General features: G+C 41.3%; 1 protein-coding gene across 1 annotated transcript in view; it reads right to left on the reverse strand.

Moving 5' to 3' along the window:
• BAP1 (BRCA1 associated protein 1) overlaps window positions 1–14,902 on the reverse strand; it is a 33,906-nt gene that overhangs the window by 4,770 nt on the left and 14,234 nt on the right. Inside the window, exons 6-14 of the mRNA XM_063291916.1 lie at window positions 14,355–14,416; window positions 14,134–14,276; window positions 13,057–13,135; window positions 12,628–12,751; window positions 9,058–9,205; window positions 7,434–7,618; window positions 4,724–4,857; window positions 2,777–3,249; window positions 1,719–1,879 (exon numbers count right to left, since the gene is read on the reverse strand). Of these exons, the coding sequence (XP_063147986.1) occupies window positions 1,719–1,879; window positions 2,777–3,249; window positions 4,724–4,857; window positions 7,434–7,618; window positions 9,058–9,205; window positions 12,628–12,751; window positions 13,057–13,135; window positions 14,134–14,276; window positions 14,355–14,416 (1,509 nt within the window). The remainder of the gene's footprint in view (window positions 1–1,718; window positions 1,880–2,776; window positions 3,250–4,723; window positions 4,858–7,433; window positions 7,619–9,057; window positions 9,206–12,627; window positions 12,752–13,056; window positions 13,136–14,133; window positions 14,277–14,354; window positions 14,417–14,902) is intronic.

Genomic DNA, 14,902 nt, shown 5'->3' on the forward strand with positions numbered 1-14,902 from the left:
CTAAAACAAAAAACAAGCTTTTTGTTTTTAAAAACAAAAAACAAGCTTCCACAGTCCCAAAGCACCCAACTGGAACAACAACTAAGTCAATCAATAAAGTAACACAAGATGGGAAATTAAACAAATGGGAAATATTCATTTTAAACAATCCTGACTTAAGCATAAAATAAACAGTGCCTAAAAGCTCTTGTTGCAAGTAAGAATAAATGCTGTCTTTTCACCATTCCAATTAATTTCAAATACTCTGTGGGCACTCTCTTCAGTATGCATATGACTAAAGCATCTTCTTCGAAAGAACACTTTTTAAGAATGGAGTGTCTGGTGTAAGTTCTGCAATACTATGCATATAAACATTTATTTATTTCATTCACTGCTTTAGGGCAGAACATACGTTGTGCTCTCCCCATCACTCCGTTTTATCCTTGCAATTTCCCTGAGGTAAGTTAGGCTAAAAGTCAGTGACTCTCCTAGTCATTCAACAACCTTCATGTCTCATTGTATCTTAGTCCACACTCTACCACGAGAGAAACATTAAACCAGGAGTAAGGAACTGGTAGTCTTCCACAGGTTACTGAATTGTATCACACATCATCCCTTTGGTAACACTAGGCAGCTTCCCATCCCATCGCTAAAAATCCAAAGTGAGGTAGGGTTATGTTATAAATATAATTCTAATGCTTTGTTTTGGTTTCATAGTCTGGTAGAATAGGATAGAGATAGAAATGGCAATTTTATTGTTTGTTTTTCTGTTTCAAGTGTATTGGTATCAAAATAAATTCCTCCTAAGTGGTAGGCAGCAGTATTGCAACCAAAACTCTCCCCACGACCCGAGTTCGATCCCAGCGGAAGCCAGATTCTCTCTCAGGTAGCCGGCTCAGGTCAACTCAGCCTTCCATCCTTCCGAGGTCAGTAAAATGAGCAACCAGCTTGCTGGGGAAGGTGACGACTGGGAGAGGCAATGGCAAACCACCCCGCTACAGTCTGCCAAGAAAAGGTCGCGAAAGCGGCGTCCCCCCAAAGGGTCAGACATGAGTCGGTGCTTGCACAGGGGACCTTTCACCTTTCAAGACAACCATAAATATCAGGTGAAAGGCCAGACCAAGACAAAACGTCTTGGAGAAGAACAGAAAACTGTGCCAGGAACAGCATTCTCTACGTTCTCTCAGGTATTGTTTAAAGAGCTGCCGCTACAATTGCAGGTCCCTTACTACTGAGCTTAGGCATTCTTTGTTTTAACAATATCAACATTTTCCAGACAAACTCAGCCCTGATTTTGTAAAAGCCGCCTTGTCACCTGCATGCAGAATCTTTTCTGCATAGGGGTAGCACCAAAGCCTGGGATCAGCAGGGGTTGCACACGCCTCACCTCTAAAGCACTGCAAAAGCATAAAGACATTTGGACTTCTCTCTGCGTGACTCAAGCACTGAACTGAGAATAGGGGCAACTGTTGTCTGAAAAACACCCACAGTAGCCATAATTACATTTTATAGTGATGTGGTCAGACTGATATGGGGCGACTTTATCCCTCTGCCAAAATAGCCCCCTTTCCCCCCATTTTCTATGAGGCTGGTAGACTCAAGAAAAAGCAGGATTCCCGTCAGCAAGTTTAGTGTCACATACTTAGGAGTAAGGCCCAGCCAATGCAACCAAGTCTGAGCAAATAACACTCCAAGTGCTTTCTGCCATCACAGAACTGTTTTGGGCCAAAGGCACTTACTTTAGGAGCATACTTTTCCCCAGCAGGGGGATCAGTAGACCGGCCAATTCCAGCCTTCTCCTTGCTGTCATTTGGCTCATTAGAGTCCCCTTCTTCTGCTTTTACAATGATCTGAACCTCTTCATTTGATTTGCTAGAAGGAGGGGAGTTTTTTCCACCCTCTGGGAAAACAAAAAGACAGTGTTATCTACTTTTATATTTTAAGTAGAAGAATAAGTAATGGTATTTCTTTCTAAGCCAAGCAATACATACTCCGAGCCCAGAAGCCTGTAACAAAAGCAACATCTTATCCATAAACCAATGCTAGAAAACCAAGTAACTCAGCAGAGAAAGGGCTCCCTTATAATCATGCGCCTTCTACATTATTCACACAGAACATGTGTGAACGCATCTGAGGCAAAGGGTATTTTCTCCAGTAAGTTTATCCATGAATTCCCATACATGATCCTATAAACCTACTTTGAAAAGCTCAAGGAGTCACACTTGGAAGCAAAGGAAAAATGACCCTAGCTGGTAATCTTACCAACAGACAGTGCATGACTTAGACCAAGGGATAGACAATTTTTTGAACCAGGACATGCTTGGAACAAGCAACGAGCACATTCACAAAATGGCTGCCACAAGAAACTTGCCTATACATAAACAAGGCTGAAATATGTTTGGCCAATCACTCACCAGAAAGTGAACAAGCCCTCCAGAATGCTATTACCCTAGTGAGACCTTTATGATGCCCAAAGGCATTGCAGCAAATCAATATGATGCTCGTCTTAGCTATCGTCCTTTTTTTGTTACAGGCCCTTTTGAGTCCAAACAGTATAGGCCTTTACCTACCTTAAGTGCTAACTTGTCTAAAGTTGTAAACGAGGAGGTACCAAGAAGAAATCAGAATCCAATTTGAAAAGCCCTTCAGCGTTCAGTTTATCACTGTTCCTCCTGCTTATCACCAGAGTCCTCCCACAGACCCTTTAGCTGCCCAGTAAGCAAAGAAGATAAGAGGACCCTCATATGAGTAAGAGGATACTTAAGGCACAGTAACATCTTTTTCTGTTGAGCCATACCTGTGACAGTAAGAGGGCAGAAAACTCCATCCTCTGTGAGGTGCAGCAAACCAGTACTGATGATGGGTCCCAAATCTCTCACAGCCCGGTTGTAGCGTATACAGTCCACACGGAGCAGGCTGTCTTCCTCTCCAAATAGCACCTTGGAGATGTGAGAGGTGACAGGACTGGAAGGGCGAGTAGGATTGGCTGATCGGATGGGGGAGCGAAGTGGGGAATTGAAGGCACTCCCGATCTCTGAGGCAGTGTCCGTGCTTTCATTGCTGGGCGTGGGAGATGGCTGAGAGTGGGCAACCACAGCTACTGCAGTGCCTCCACTGCTAGTCTTAATAGACAAAGGAATGGAGAGATCTTTCTGGGTTTCTTTCAGCTTCTCTGCAAGGACATTGATGGTGTTGGGCTGCAGCATAGACAGCTGGCCATCTCCACTCCCCATCAGGTGCTCCTGTTTCACCAGGCCCTTCCGCTTGTAGCTGTCCAAAACCAGGGAAAAGAGAAAAACATTAGGTTGAGAAGGGCTATACTCAGAGTAGCAATCGGAACAAATGGAAAGATTCTACATTATGTCTTCTATACTAAAACACAAGGCCAAAGTACAAGAAAAATCTACTTTAAAAAGGTAAAAGGAAGCAGGCATCTGGTAACTGGGTAGGGAAGATCTCCTGCACCATACTGTAAATTCAATTTTTTTTTAATTCTGAGCTGTGGCAGATCACATACCTCAAAACTTAAAATTAAATCAGCCCTTGTGCTCTGCATTTTGCTCTCTCTTAAGATAGAGCAATGTTTACCAAAGTACTTTTAATTCTGGAATCAAATTGCACAAGGACCAGATTGTCTTTCACATACACTCAGAAGCCATACTTCAGCCCATTTGTAGGTAGATATAGACAGAAAAGGACATATATTTATATTCAGTCACCAGCACCAGCTTTATTGACTGTAAATGAAATTCTGAGTGCAACAAGGTCTTCATTTTTCCCTAAGTATTTTGTAGCTTTAGAGAGAACTCTAAGTCCACAGACCAAAATACTTCAGTTTAAGGAGGATGATTATTAGCTCTAGCAGGATTTTACTGGTGGCATTCTAATTTTAAAACTGATCTACCTTAAAACATATTTTTCCTTCCATTTTTAGGCACCCATGCAAAGAAGATCTTTAAATAAGTAAAGGGACAAACAATACTAGTCTGCTCAGTTGCATAACTGTTTTTATTGTCGTCTTCATAACATTTTGCTTTATACTGTTGCTTTCGCAGCATTAATTCTGTATTTTTATATATTATATAATTTTATATATCAACCTCAATTTAGAAAAGACAGAATAAATATTTTATAGCATTAAGAGAGAGAATGTTATTATAACATTGCAGTATATTATATATGTATGTCAGATAAAAGCAGTTATATTTCTGGGGGTTCATTCATTCAATATATATGCTTTTATAATATCTGTGCTGCTAAAATAGTTTGCCTTTATTTCTAATATTTCTCCGAAGACCAAAAATTCCATTCTGAAAATAGTTCACAAGTGTCATTCAATATCTCCAGTTTGAACTTCTGCTGCCATTTCTCCTTCCAGTCACATACCAATTTCTCGTGGTACTGTGTTCTTTTTAAAAAACCATGCAGTTGTACCTTCAGCATTTTCCAGGTAAGACAACGAGCAGTCCCTTGCTTCTATATAGCTCTCCACGCTGATGATGTACAAATAGGGCTGACCCACTCACACAAACCTTGCTCAATGGCAACACTCCAGGTAGAGCCTTTCCTTCCACAAAGAAGTAGGGCCTCACCTCAAAGCTAAGATTCGAAATAGCTTTCTTTCTTGCGCAGCCCATACAGTACAGCCCTAAACGCTGGGATATTTTTCAAGAACTGGAAGTAAGGAACTCTCAAGTTCCACAGAGGGGCAAGGACAGACTGAGTAACTATTAGAGGCCATTACCTGATAGCAGGACTGGTGCTACACACTTCCTCATCCTCCTCATCCTCATAGTCATCCTCATCATCGGAGTATTGCTGGTGCTGCTGGACTGGGACTCGGCTTCGGCCCACTCCTGCTGCAAGGTCCTCTTCCTCCTGAAGTACAATCAGCCAGACGGCTTCAGGTAAGACTGGTATCTAAGAAGATCTCCTGCCCTCCAAAGTCCATTTTAAAAAACAAATGAAGAAGTATCTGTGCTTCCTGCTCAAATGGCACTTGGAACTCACCAGCATACAAGTCTGAATCAGAGAAAGAAAACCATGGTGCTTACGACGACAGTCCCTCCTGGTTAGGAATGCAGAGGCATCCACAGTGGTTTAAGCTCTCTTATTTGCTAAGTGGAAAAGAAGTCAAGCGACACAGCTCTTTTGTACAATATCCTCTCCTAGGAAGTTCCTTGCCAATGGACATGCCATCACACAAGTAGTGGTCCTGCCCATTTCTTGTACTGGTGTCCCCTGATGGTGCTCGTGAGGCGTGCTGCTGCTCTGCTAGAGATGTGGATATTATGCTATGCCCGCCCGATAAATTTGGACAATGCTGCACTATTATTGTGGCAGATTTACCTTTTTCCCATGGAACCATGAAGGTACCTTTAAGTGCTTCTTGGTTTGGACAGACTGGGTGCTACGGGAAGACTTTCTTTTTCATCTGCCCTTCTTCCCTCACTGGTCTTTAAACGAAATACAGTTATTCTTAAAGGTCAGCCAGGCAATAAATAGCAAAAGCCCAGCTTAGTTTCATCAGGGTGCTAGAGCATAAACCTCTCCACCTATCTTCCTTTCCTATTATTTTTTTTTTAGGTTAAATTGATTTAAATATTACTGGAGTTCCTAACATGCCACTGAGGCAACAGTCTCCCAAAAATACCTTTCTTGCCTTCTGCTCCAACTGAATTATACTTTTGTGTTAAAAAAGCACGTCATCTTTCAAAAAGAATGGGAAGCTGGGAACGGTCATATCAGAGGAATGTGGGGTGGGAAGAATTTTCATGGTAGTGCTTCTCCCCTTTATCCAGCAGCTCACCAATAACAACAGGTCTTTTTACTTACATAATAAAAAGAAGGCAGCAAAAGTCATTCCATGCAAAAGCTATTACTTTACAAGAGGCCTCTAAAAATGAAACATGGGGGAAAGAACTGCTTGATTCACAAGCTCTTTTCAAGCACTTGGACACCCTGCTTTCTGATGCCATGTAGGAGCCTACAGGAAGTATGCTTTCTGTACTCATAAGCAACATCACACACATAGCTGGGCAGGAATTCAGAAAGGCCTAGCTGTTCCAGCTGCCTTTGCAAGACACTGGGCAGCAGCACAGGTGGAACAGCGGCCCTGCTGGGAGCTGAGCCAGTGCCAAAGCCTCTGGAGTTACAGGTTCAGAAGCTCTCTGTTCACTCCATGCTAAATACAGAACTGCTTCGTTTCATGACAGCTGCCTTTCTTCTTTATAGCTTTGCTTTCTCCTGCTGCTCTTGAGAACACAGATAAGAAATATTCTGAGCCTCAGTGTTGCAGCTGAAATTACCAAAAGTGTATGAGTAAGAGAGTCCAAAACCAGAATGCTCAAATTTTACTCAAAATCAAAACCCAATCAGCAGAAGTGGTCATTTTTGCCATTTTTATTCAACTTGCAAAGAATTATACATTGGATAGCATATGCAAAATAGCAGTTATTCGTTCAAGTCCTTTCTTCACTGGAAAAGTGCTCAGATATTAATCTGCATTCATGAAAGAGGCAGAAAGGCAAGACAGCTACATTTAACTCCTTTTGCTGGGAATCATAAAATGCACTGGCTTACGCAGCATACCAAGAAGAGTACTCCATTGTGGGAAGGCTCATTTTCTATTTTATTTTAAAAAAATATTTTTTGTGTGAGATTTTGATGACAGCCAAATTCCAAACCATCATCATCACCTTGACTTTGGCCAAACCTGGAGAAGAAAAGCCAGGAATCAAGATGAATGGAAAGTGAGTTGCGACCAGCAGGACTCTGTCTAGCAACAGTCTGGTCAATCGAGGTGATCATCATCTAGTTTTTTTCATTAGCAAAAGGAACTATGAACATTAGATTCTTTTCAACATTATACCGTCTTTTAATAAAAAAAACACACAGCAAAGCTTAAGTCACCCATTGCATTCCTTAAATCCCCACCATCTGCCAAAATGCAAAAAGGAGGTGAAGATTTCACTCCAGCCATTCCAGGGGATCTGAGGGCCACAAAAGTGATGCTTACTGACTATATTTTTTACACTCTGCTTTACCATGATTCAGTGGGACTCTGTAAAATCTAGTAAATTCTGACAAACACCTCTAGGAAGATACTAAAAACTTGGAAAAGATAGCTTACACATTCAGAGGATGGTAATTTACAAAGACAAGATTTTAAAATGTATAGGCATTGTTAATCAAACATTCAATAAACAGAAAGAAGCTTAAATAGAACTATAAATTAGTAGGTAGGTGGGTAGGTATTTAACATCCTGCTGGATTAAAAAAGATTCCCAGCTGTTTACATGAGAAAAACATATACAAGAACCAAACACAGTATTAAAATAAGTATTCCTGCCCAACGAGTGCCACAATCTCCTCTGGAAAAAGCCAGGTAAACTGAATTTATGTAGTTTGTGGCATATCAGGCAGAAAACACAGGATTTTGTCCAAAATCTCACCTGCATAGGTGACTTGGCATAGTTGTGGTTATCCAAGAAAGCTGGCAGCCTTTGTACGATGGGGTTGGGGGCTGATAGGGCCCCATTTATGCTGCTCACATGCGGTTTACTGCTCAGCTTTGCCTTGCTTGAAGGGCTCTGGGTTGAGATAGGCAAATCCTGGGGTCCAGAATCTTCAGAACCCTCTGCAAAATGCTCATGTATTAACTTCCAAATGGAAGTCTTCAAGTTGTACATTTACAGGCAGTATATCTGGGATACTTCCATCATTACATAGAACCCTAACCATTTTCTAAACCTCCATACCTTTACCCCAAGAATAAATGTCTCACTTGGCTACAGCTGCCTAACATTTGGAATCATGACTGCACTAAGTTCACAGTCAGAGTGAATATTATTTGGGAAGTCAGGCTTACAGTTGATTACACTGACAAAGTTGTTCCTTTATAAATTGACACTTTGATGCAAAAACCTTATTCCACGGGGTCACATCTAGCAATCAGTAGAACCTGGACTTCCCTTACTTCCAAACACACAACTTTCACCCCACATGTACAGACACACATTTCTTATATCTTAAACGAGGAATGTACAAATTCCACTGGTTCAAGGGCCATAACAGGTTTTGTGTGATACATCAAGGGACACAAACCCCAAAATGCATAAGGCAAAGATCTATTTTGTGGGATTGTGGAGTAAAATGGTTGTCTCTGTAATCCTCAAGACATCTCTCCAGATGTTTAACGTATAATCCCCCAACACACATATAACTGGTTCCACCTACTCTGAGGCCTTCAAAAAGAATACTAGTGGCCTGCTTCTGGCTCTGAGCCATGCCTTTTGCACTTCTGCCTTACAAAAAGCATTGTTCCAACACCACCCAAGTATCTCATGATTGGTATTAAAATTGCCTCCCTACACATAGAAAACATACTGCCACTGAGTTGAAAGTAGTATGAGGGAGGAATTTCATCGGCTTCTACAACTACCTTAAAAATGAGTAATTATAACTTGTTACATTTCAGATCTCTTCCTATTCAAGGTTTACGTGCTTACTCTTGAGTGAGAAACTCTGGAGGTACAGCAGACACTAGAGGTAATGGCTCCACCCCCCATTTCCATATTCTCTTTCTCAAAATTTTATTCCTGGGAAACACAAAATATCACACGCTTGCACATCATTTGTGCTGGGCTCCAGGAGAATTTAGAAGGGCACAATATCCAGAAAAATGTGGTTAATCAGCTAGACCACCTACAAATCATAAGACAGACCCAGGGCCATATTCACCTATAGATTGTGAGTTGCTCACAGGTGCTTTAAAATCATACCTTGTGATTGGCTTGCATATTTTTTTTTATCCTGTCTTTATTATTTTTACAAATAATTCAATGTGGGGAACATTCCTAACACTCCTTCCTCCTCCTCTTTTCCCCACAACAACCAACCTGTGAGGTGAGTTGGGCTGAGAGAGAGTGGCTGGCCCAAGATCACCCAGCCAGCTTTCATGCCTAAGGCAGGACTAGAACTCTCAGTCTCCTGGTTTCTAGCCTGCAGCCTTAACCACTAAAGCCAACCACTACATTCCTAGCAACTATATTATTTTAAAAATCCAGTATCCCATACCTGCCTGGGAGCTCTCTGGAATTAACTGTGCTCTTCCTACTTCCAGTGCAGTGGAGGTCTTGCTGTTAGCTGACCTGGGCTCCTCAGAAGTCTGGGGCTCTTGAGATTTCTGGGTATGTACAAGTTCTGGTTGAGTCACTCGGATGAGCTTATATAGAAAAATTAAAAAGATGGCAATAAAAATTCACAAAATAAGGTCAGAAATCTGAAAACAGTCATGTTTCCTACACGTCAACACAGCTTCCAATGATGTACTCATTATATACGGAAAAGGATGGCCGTTCCTGCTGTGATTATGATTAAATGTGCATGTTGCCAAATCCTCAGAGACTAAGAGCAACTTACAAAAACAAAAGAAGTAAAAAAACATTCATTGTAAAATTCCATCTCCCCGCCACCTCACAATACAAAATAATATGAACAGGAACCCTCCACCAATAAATAGCAATTACAAAAATTAACTGATGCCAAATACCCAGCTTCCAAAGATCCTTTCGTAAACCATCAGTGAGGGGACCCATCTAACTTCTAGGTACCCTGATGCTGGTTTGGCCTCAGGCCCCTTTACCTCACCAAATCGGGCAGCAACAGCAGCAGCAGTAGCAGTTTTTCTCAGGAGGATCTGCTTGGATGGGAACTGATATGGACTGGAATGGGCCACTTCACATCAGATGACCACCAGATCTACTATTGTGGACAAGAGGACCACAGAAGAAATGGCGTAGCCTTCATAACTAATAGTAAAGTGGCTAAAGCAGTGCTTGGATACAATCCAAAAAACAATAGAATGATCTCAATTCGAATTCAGGGCAAGCCATCTAACATCACAGTGATCCAAATACACGCCCCAACCACAGATGCTGAAGAAGCTGAAGTAGAGCAGTTCTATGAGGATCTGCAGCACCTACTGGACAATACGCCTAAAAAAGATGTTATGTTCATCACAGGAGACTGGAAGGCTAAGGTGGGCAGTCAGATGACACCTGGAATTACAGGTAAGCATGGCCTGGGAGAACAAAATGAAGCAGGACATAGGCTGATAGAATTTTGCCAAGACAACTCACTCTGCATAACAAACACTCTCTTCCAACAACCTAAGAGATGGCTTTATACATGGACTTCACCAGATGGACAACACCGAAATCAGCTTGACTACATCCTTTGCAGCCAAAGGTGGCGGACATCTATACAGTTGGTAAAAACAAGACCTGGAGCTGACTGTAGTTCCGATCACGAACTTCTTCTTGCACAATTTAGGATCAGACTAAAGAGATTAGGGAAGACCCACAGATCAGCTAGATATGAGCTCACTAATATTCCTAAGGAATATGCAGTGGAGGTGAAGAATCAATTTAAGGAACTGGACTTAGTAGATAGGGTCCCGGAAGAACTATGGACAGAAGTTTGCAACATTGTTCAGGAGGCGGCAACAAAATACATCCCAAAGAAAGAGAAAACCAAGAAGGCAAAATGGCTGTCTGCAGAGACACTAGAAGTAGCCCAAGAAAGAAGGAAAGCAAAAGGCAACAGCGATAGGGGGAAATATGCCCAATTAAATGCAAAATTCCAGAGGTTAGCCAGAAGAGATAAGGAATTATTTTTAAACAAACAATGTGCAGAAGTGGAAGAAGACAATAGAATAGGAAGGACAAGAGACCTCTTCCAGAAAATTAGAACCATCGGAGGTAAATTCCAGGCCAAAATGGGTATGATCAAAAACAAAGACGGCAAGGACCTAACAGAAGAAGAAGAGATCAAGAAAAGGTGGTAAGAATATACAGAAGACCTGAATAGGAAGAATAACAATATCGGGGATAGCTTTGATGGTGTGGTCAGTGAGCTAGAGCCAGACATCCTGAAGAGTGAGGTTGAATGGGCCTTAAGAAGCATTGCTAATAACAAGGCAGCAGGAGACGACGGCATCCCAGCTGAACTGTTCAAAATCTTGCGAGATGATGCTGTCAAGGTAATGCATGCTATATGCCAGCAAATCTGGAAAACACAAGAATGGCCATCAGATTGGAAAAAATCAACTTATATCTCCATACCAAAAAAAGGAAACACTAAAGAATGTTCAAACTATCGAACAGTGGCACTCATTTCACATGCCAGTAAGGTAATGCTCAAGATCCTGCAAGGTAGACTTCAGCAATTCATGGAGCGAGAATTGCCAGATGTACAAGCTGGGTTTAGAAAAGGCAGAGGAACTGGGAACCAAATTGCCAATATCCGCTGGATAATGGAAAAAGCCAGGGAGTTTCAGAAAAACATCTATTTCTGTTTTATTGACTATTCTAAAGCCTTTGACTGTGTGGACCATAACAAATTGTGGCAAGTTCTTAGCGGTATGGGGATACCAAGTCATCTTGTCTGCCTCCTGAAGAATCTGTATAACAACCAAGTAGCAACAGTAAGAACAGACCATGGAACAACGGACTGGTTTAAGATTGGGAAAGGAGTACGGCAGGGCTGTATACTCTCACCCTACCTATTCAACTTGTACGCAGAACACATCATGCGACATGCTGGGCTTGAGGAATCCAAGGCTGGAGTTAAAATTGCTGGACGAAACATTAACAATCTCAGATATGCAGATGATACCACTTTGATGGCTGAAAGCGAAGAGGAACTGAGGAGCCTTATGATGAAGGTGAAAGAAGAAAGTGCAAAAGCTGGCTTGCAGCTAAACCTCAAAAAAACCAAGATTATGGCAACCAGCTTGATCGATAACCGGCAAATAGAGGGAGAAAATGTAGAGGCAGTGAAAGACTTTGTATTTCTAGGTGCGAAGATTACTGCAGATGCTGACTGCAGTCAGGAAATCAGAAGACGCTTAATCCTTGGGAGAAGAGCAATGACCAATCTCGATAAAATAGTTAAGAGCAGAGACATCACACTGACAACAAAGGTCCGCATAGTTAAAGCAATGGTGTTCCCCGTAGTAACATATGGCTGCGAGAGCTGGACCATAGGGAAGGCGGAGAGAAGGAAGATAGATGCTTTTGAACTGTGGTGTTGGAGGAAAATTCTGAGAGTGCCTTGGACTGCAAGAAGTTCAAACCAGTCCATCCTCCAGGAAATAAAGCCAGACTGCTCACTTGAGGGAATGATATTAAAGGCAAAACTGAAATACTTTGGCCACATAATGAGAAGACGGGACACCCTGGAGAAGATGATGATGCTAGGGAGAGTGGAAGGCAAAAGGAAGAGGGGCCGACCAAGGGCAAGATGGATGGATGATATTCTAGAGGTGACGGACTCGTCCCTGGGGGAGCTGGGGGTGTTGATGACCGACAGGAAGCTCTGGCGTGGGCTGGTCCATGAAGTCACGAAGAGTCGGAAGCGACTAAACGAATAAACAACAAAACTATAGTGAAAGGTTTTTAAAAGCATCAGCTCTATTAGTAGACAGTCTGTTTCTTCCAGATTCCTTTTAGAAAAGCCATTCTACACTCAGAACTCTGCTGTGCTTAGAGATCCTCAAACTTGAACAAATAGATGCATATCTTTCAAAAGCTAGATGTAACCAGAGAAGATATGTGTCTAATCTTATCTTTATCTCCTCCTTACCTGCTGCAAAGCTTCCAGTACAGTTTGTCGGTTCACCTTCAAGATATGTAGCTTAGATTCATACTTCATTCTCCTGTCAGGTACCACAGCCATCAAATTAAAGCGGATGTCATGATACGGCTCCCTGCGAGCAATAACAGTGGGCATTAAACATGCCAACCCTAAGTTATTGTGGCAGAATCTCTTCCTCTGTGACTCTCAGGTCAACCTAAATATCACAGTTTGTGGCACTGGACAAATAAATCCTGTGATATGCTTGATTTTCAGTTCTTGTGCAGGTACAGCAAAACTTTGGATTAGGGGAAAAAAACTTTCCAGAAACCAAAATAGGATTTACTGAACAGAAATTCCCCAAAACACTTCATCACTTCTCAAGTACTCCTCTAAAATTTTCACATAAACCTAAAATTCATTGATCTGTTCATTCACCCTGCTGTGGCAAGTCCAATCCTCTCCATGATAACTCTCCTGGCTTTGTCTGTCCATTCTTCATCCTCCGCCCAAGGCCCTAGAAAAAAGGAAATGAAAGCAAGTAGAAACATTTGCTTTGTATGTTTGCCTAACAGACTAATTTGTTAAATTGCCTTGCACAGTGTGTTTTCCTTCCATGAAAACAAACAAGTTTAATGGCAGCATAGTATAAGGACATCCTCTATCTATCTATTGAGTAAGTTATCTGGCTATTGGTTAGATTCCGAGATATGCACTACTTCAAAGACAATTAATAAAAGAAAACCAAACCCTGAAGGTGATTATCTCAGCCTAACCCACAGAATGAGTTACCAAAGGGAAAATATATACTGTTCTTACATCATTTTAGTAATTTTAGTAATTATTTTATTGATAATATTAATCTGCGTTTAAAATTTTTATATACTCTTTTCCTTTTAAACATTACTATCCACCTGATACCTATCAGAACAGAAAACCCAAACCAATAAATTCAAATTACAAAACAAAATATTAATCTGTATTCTAGCCCTGCGCCTTCTAATTCTGCAGACAGGGCCAAAAGAATTGTACTCTTTCTACTCTAATGCAAACAAAGCATGAAGCACATAAGAGAACATTACCTAAGAATAGAATAATTGCAATTCACTCTCCTCCACCCTCTAAGCTATTCCATATCTATTTTCCCAAATCATTGTGTTCATCAGTTGGAACATTGCTATATTCCAGTTGTATGCAAAATGTTTCAAAACAAACCATCTTGAATTCAAAACATCTCATTCTGAGTGCAAAATGTGCAATTTTAACCACTTCAAAAGTGTTGCAAGCTCTAAACAGCCCTATATTCAGCACAAAACATTTCCAAGGATCAAAACAGCCTATTTCGTACTCAAACCAGCTGTCTCACACTCAAAACAGGGTGTTTCAAAGTCAAGATTGTTAAAATGTTTTGCACCGCTTTATTATATTCTTCATAGCAAACTACTAATGATTCCAGAACAAAATAAGTACCACAAAGCTCCTGATAAGTGAAACTAAGGCAACAGGGTTCCTTACCATGATCAATGGGATAAACTTTCAGGCCATCCAGTTCAAAGAGCCGCCCTTTGATGGGAACATAGCTGACAAAATGAAAAGCCTCCATGGTCCGCACAGCACTAATTCCATTCTGTTTTTCTGGCAAATGCCGGGGCTCTGGTCTGATTCAGAAAGACAAGAAATCTGTGTAGATGTGGTCTATATTGCAGCAAACACATATTCTGCCCTCCCCAACTTACCTAGCATGGCTGTTATGGGCCTTGGCCAGTTCTGGAGCATTTCCAATGGCATAGCCTTTGCTCTGGAAGATGATGGGAAAGACTCTGTAAGATCACATATAGCCTTCTTTTCAGTAGACCTAAAGAGATGCTCTACCCCAATTACCTTAATCTTTTTTACAGACAGGGGGAAAAAAAACCTCAAATGAATGTGAGTCATATAATTTGAGCACTACTAGAGGGGGGACAGGAGGACTACTGTCTCAGGGTTAAGTAAGGGTAATTTCAAAACTATGTTCACACACTTTTGTTTAGAAAAATTGAACCAGTTCTCTGCAATATCACTTACTCCAATATTGTGTTTCTCCAAGCAAGTTAGTAGCCTCAGCTCAGAATTCTGAGCTCCTATCCACCAAACTTTTTTTTCAAGAGTAGTACTGACAAAGTGTTGTCTATAGAAAGGATTACTTAAGCCAACTTTCCCAAACTTGGTGTCCTTTCAATATGCTGAGGCTGTAAGTTCCAGAATTTCCAGCCAGTAAGAAACAGACACACAGACACACAGACAC

Source organism: Candoia aspera, chromosome 2 (assembly GCF_035149785.1).
Source record: "Candoia aspera isolate rCanAsp1 chromosome 2, rCanAsp1.hap2, whole genome shotgun sequence".
Classification (NCBI taxonomy): domain Eukaryota; kingdom Metazoa; phylum Chordata; class Lepidosauria; order Squamata; family Boidae; genus Candoia; species Candoia aspera.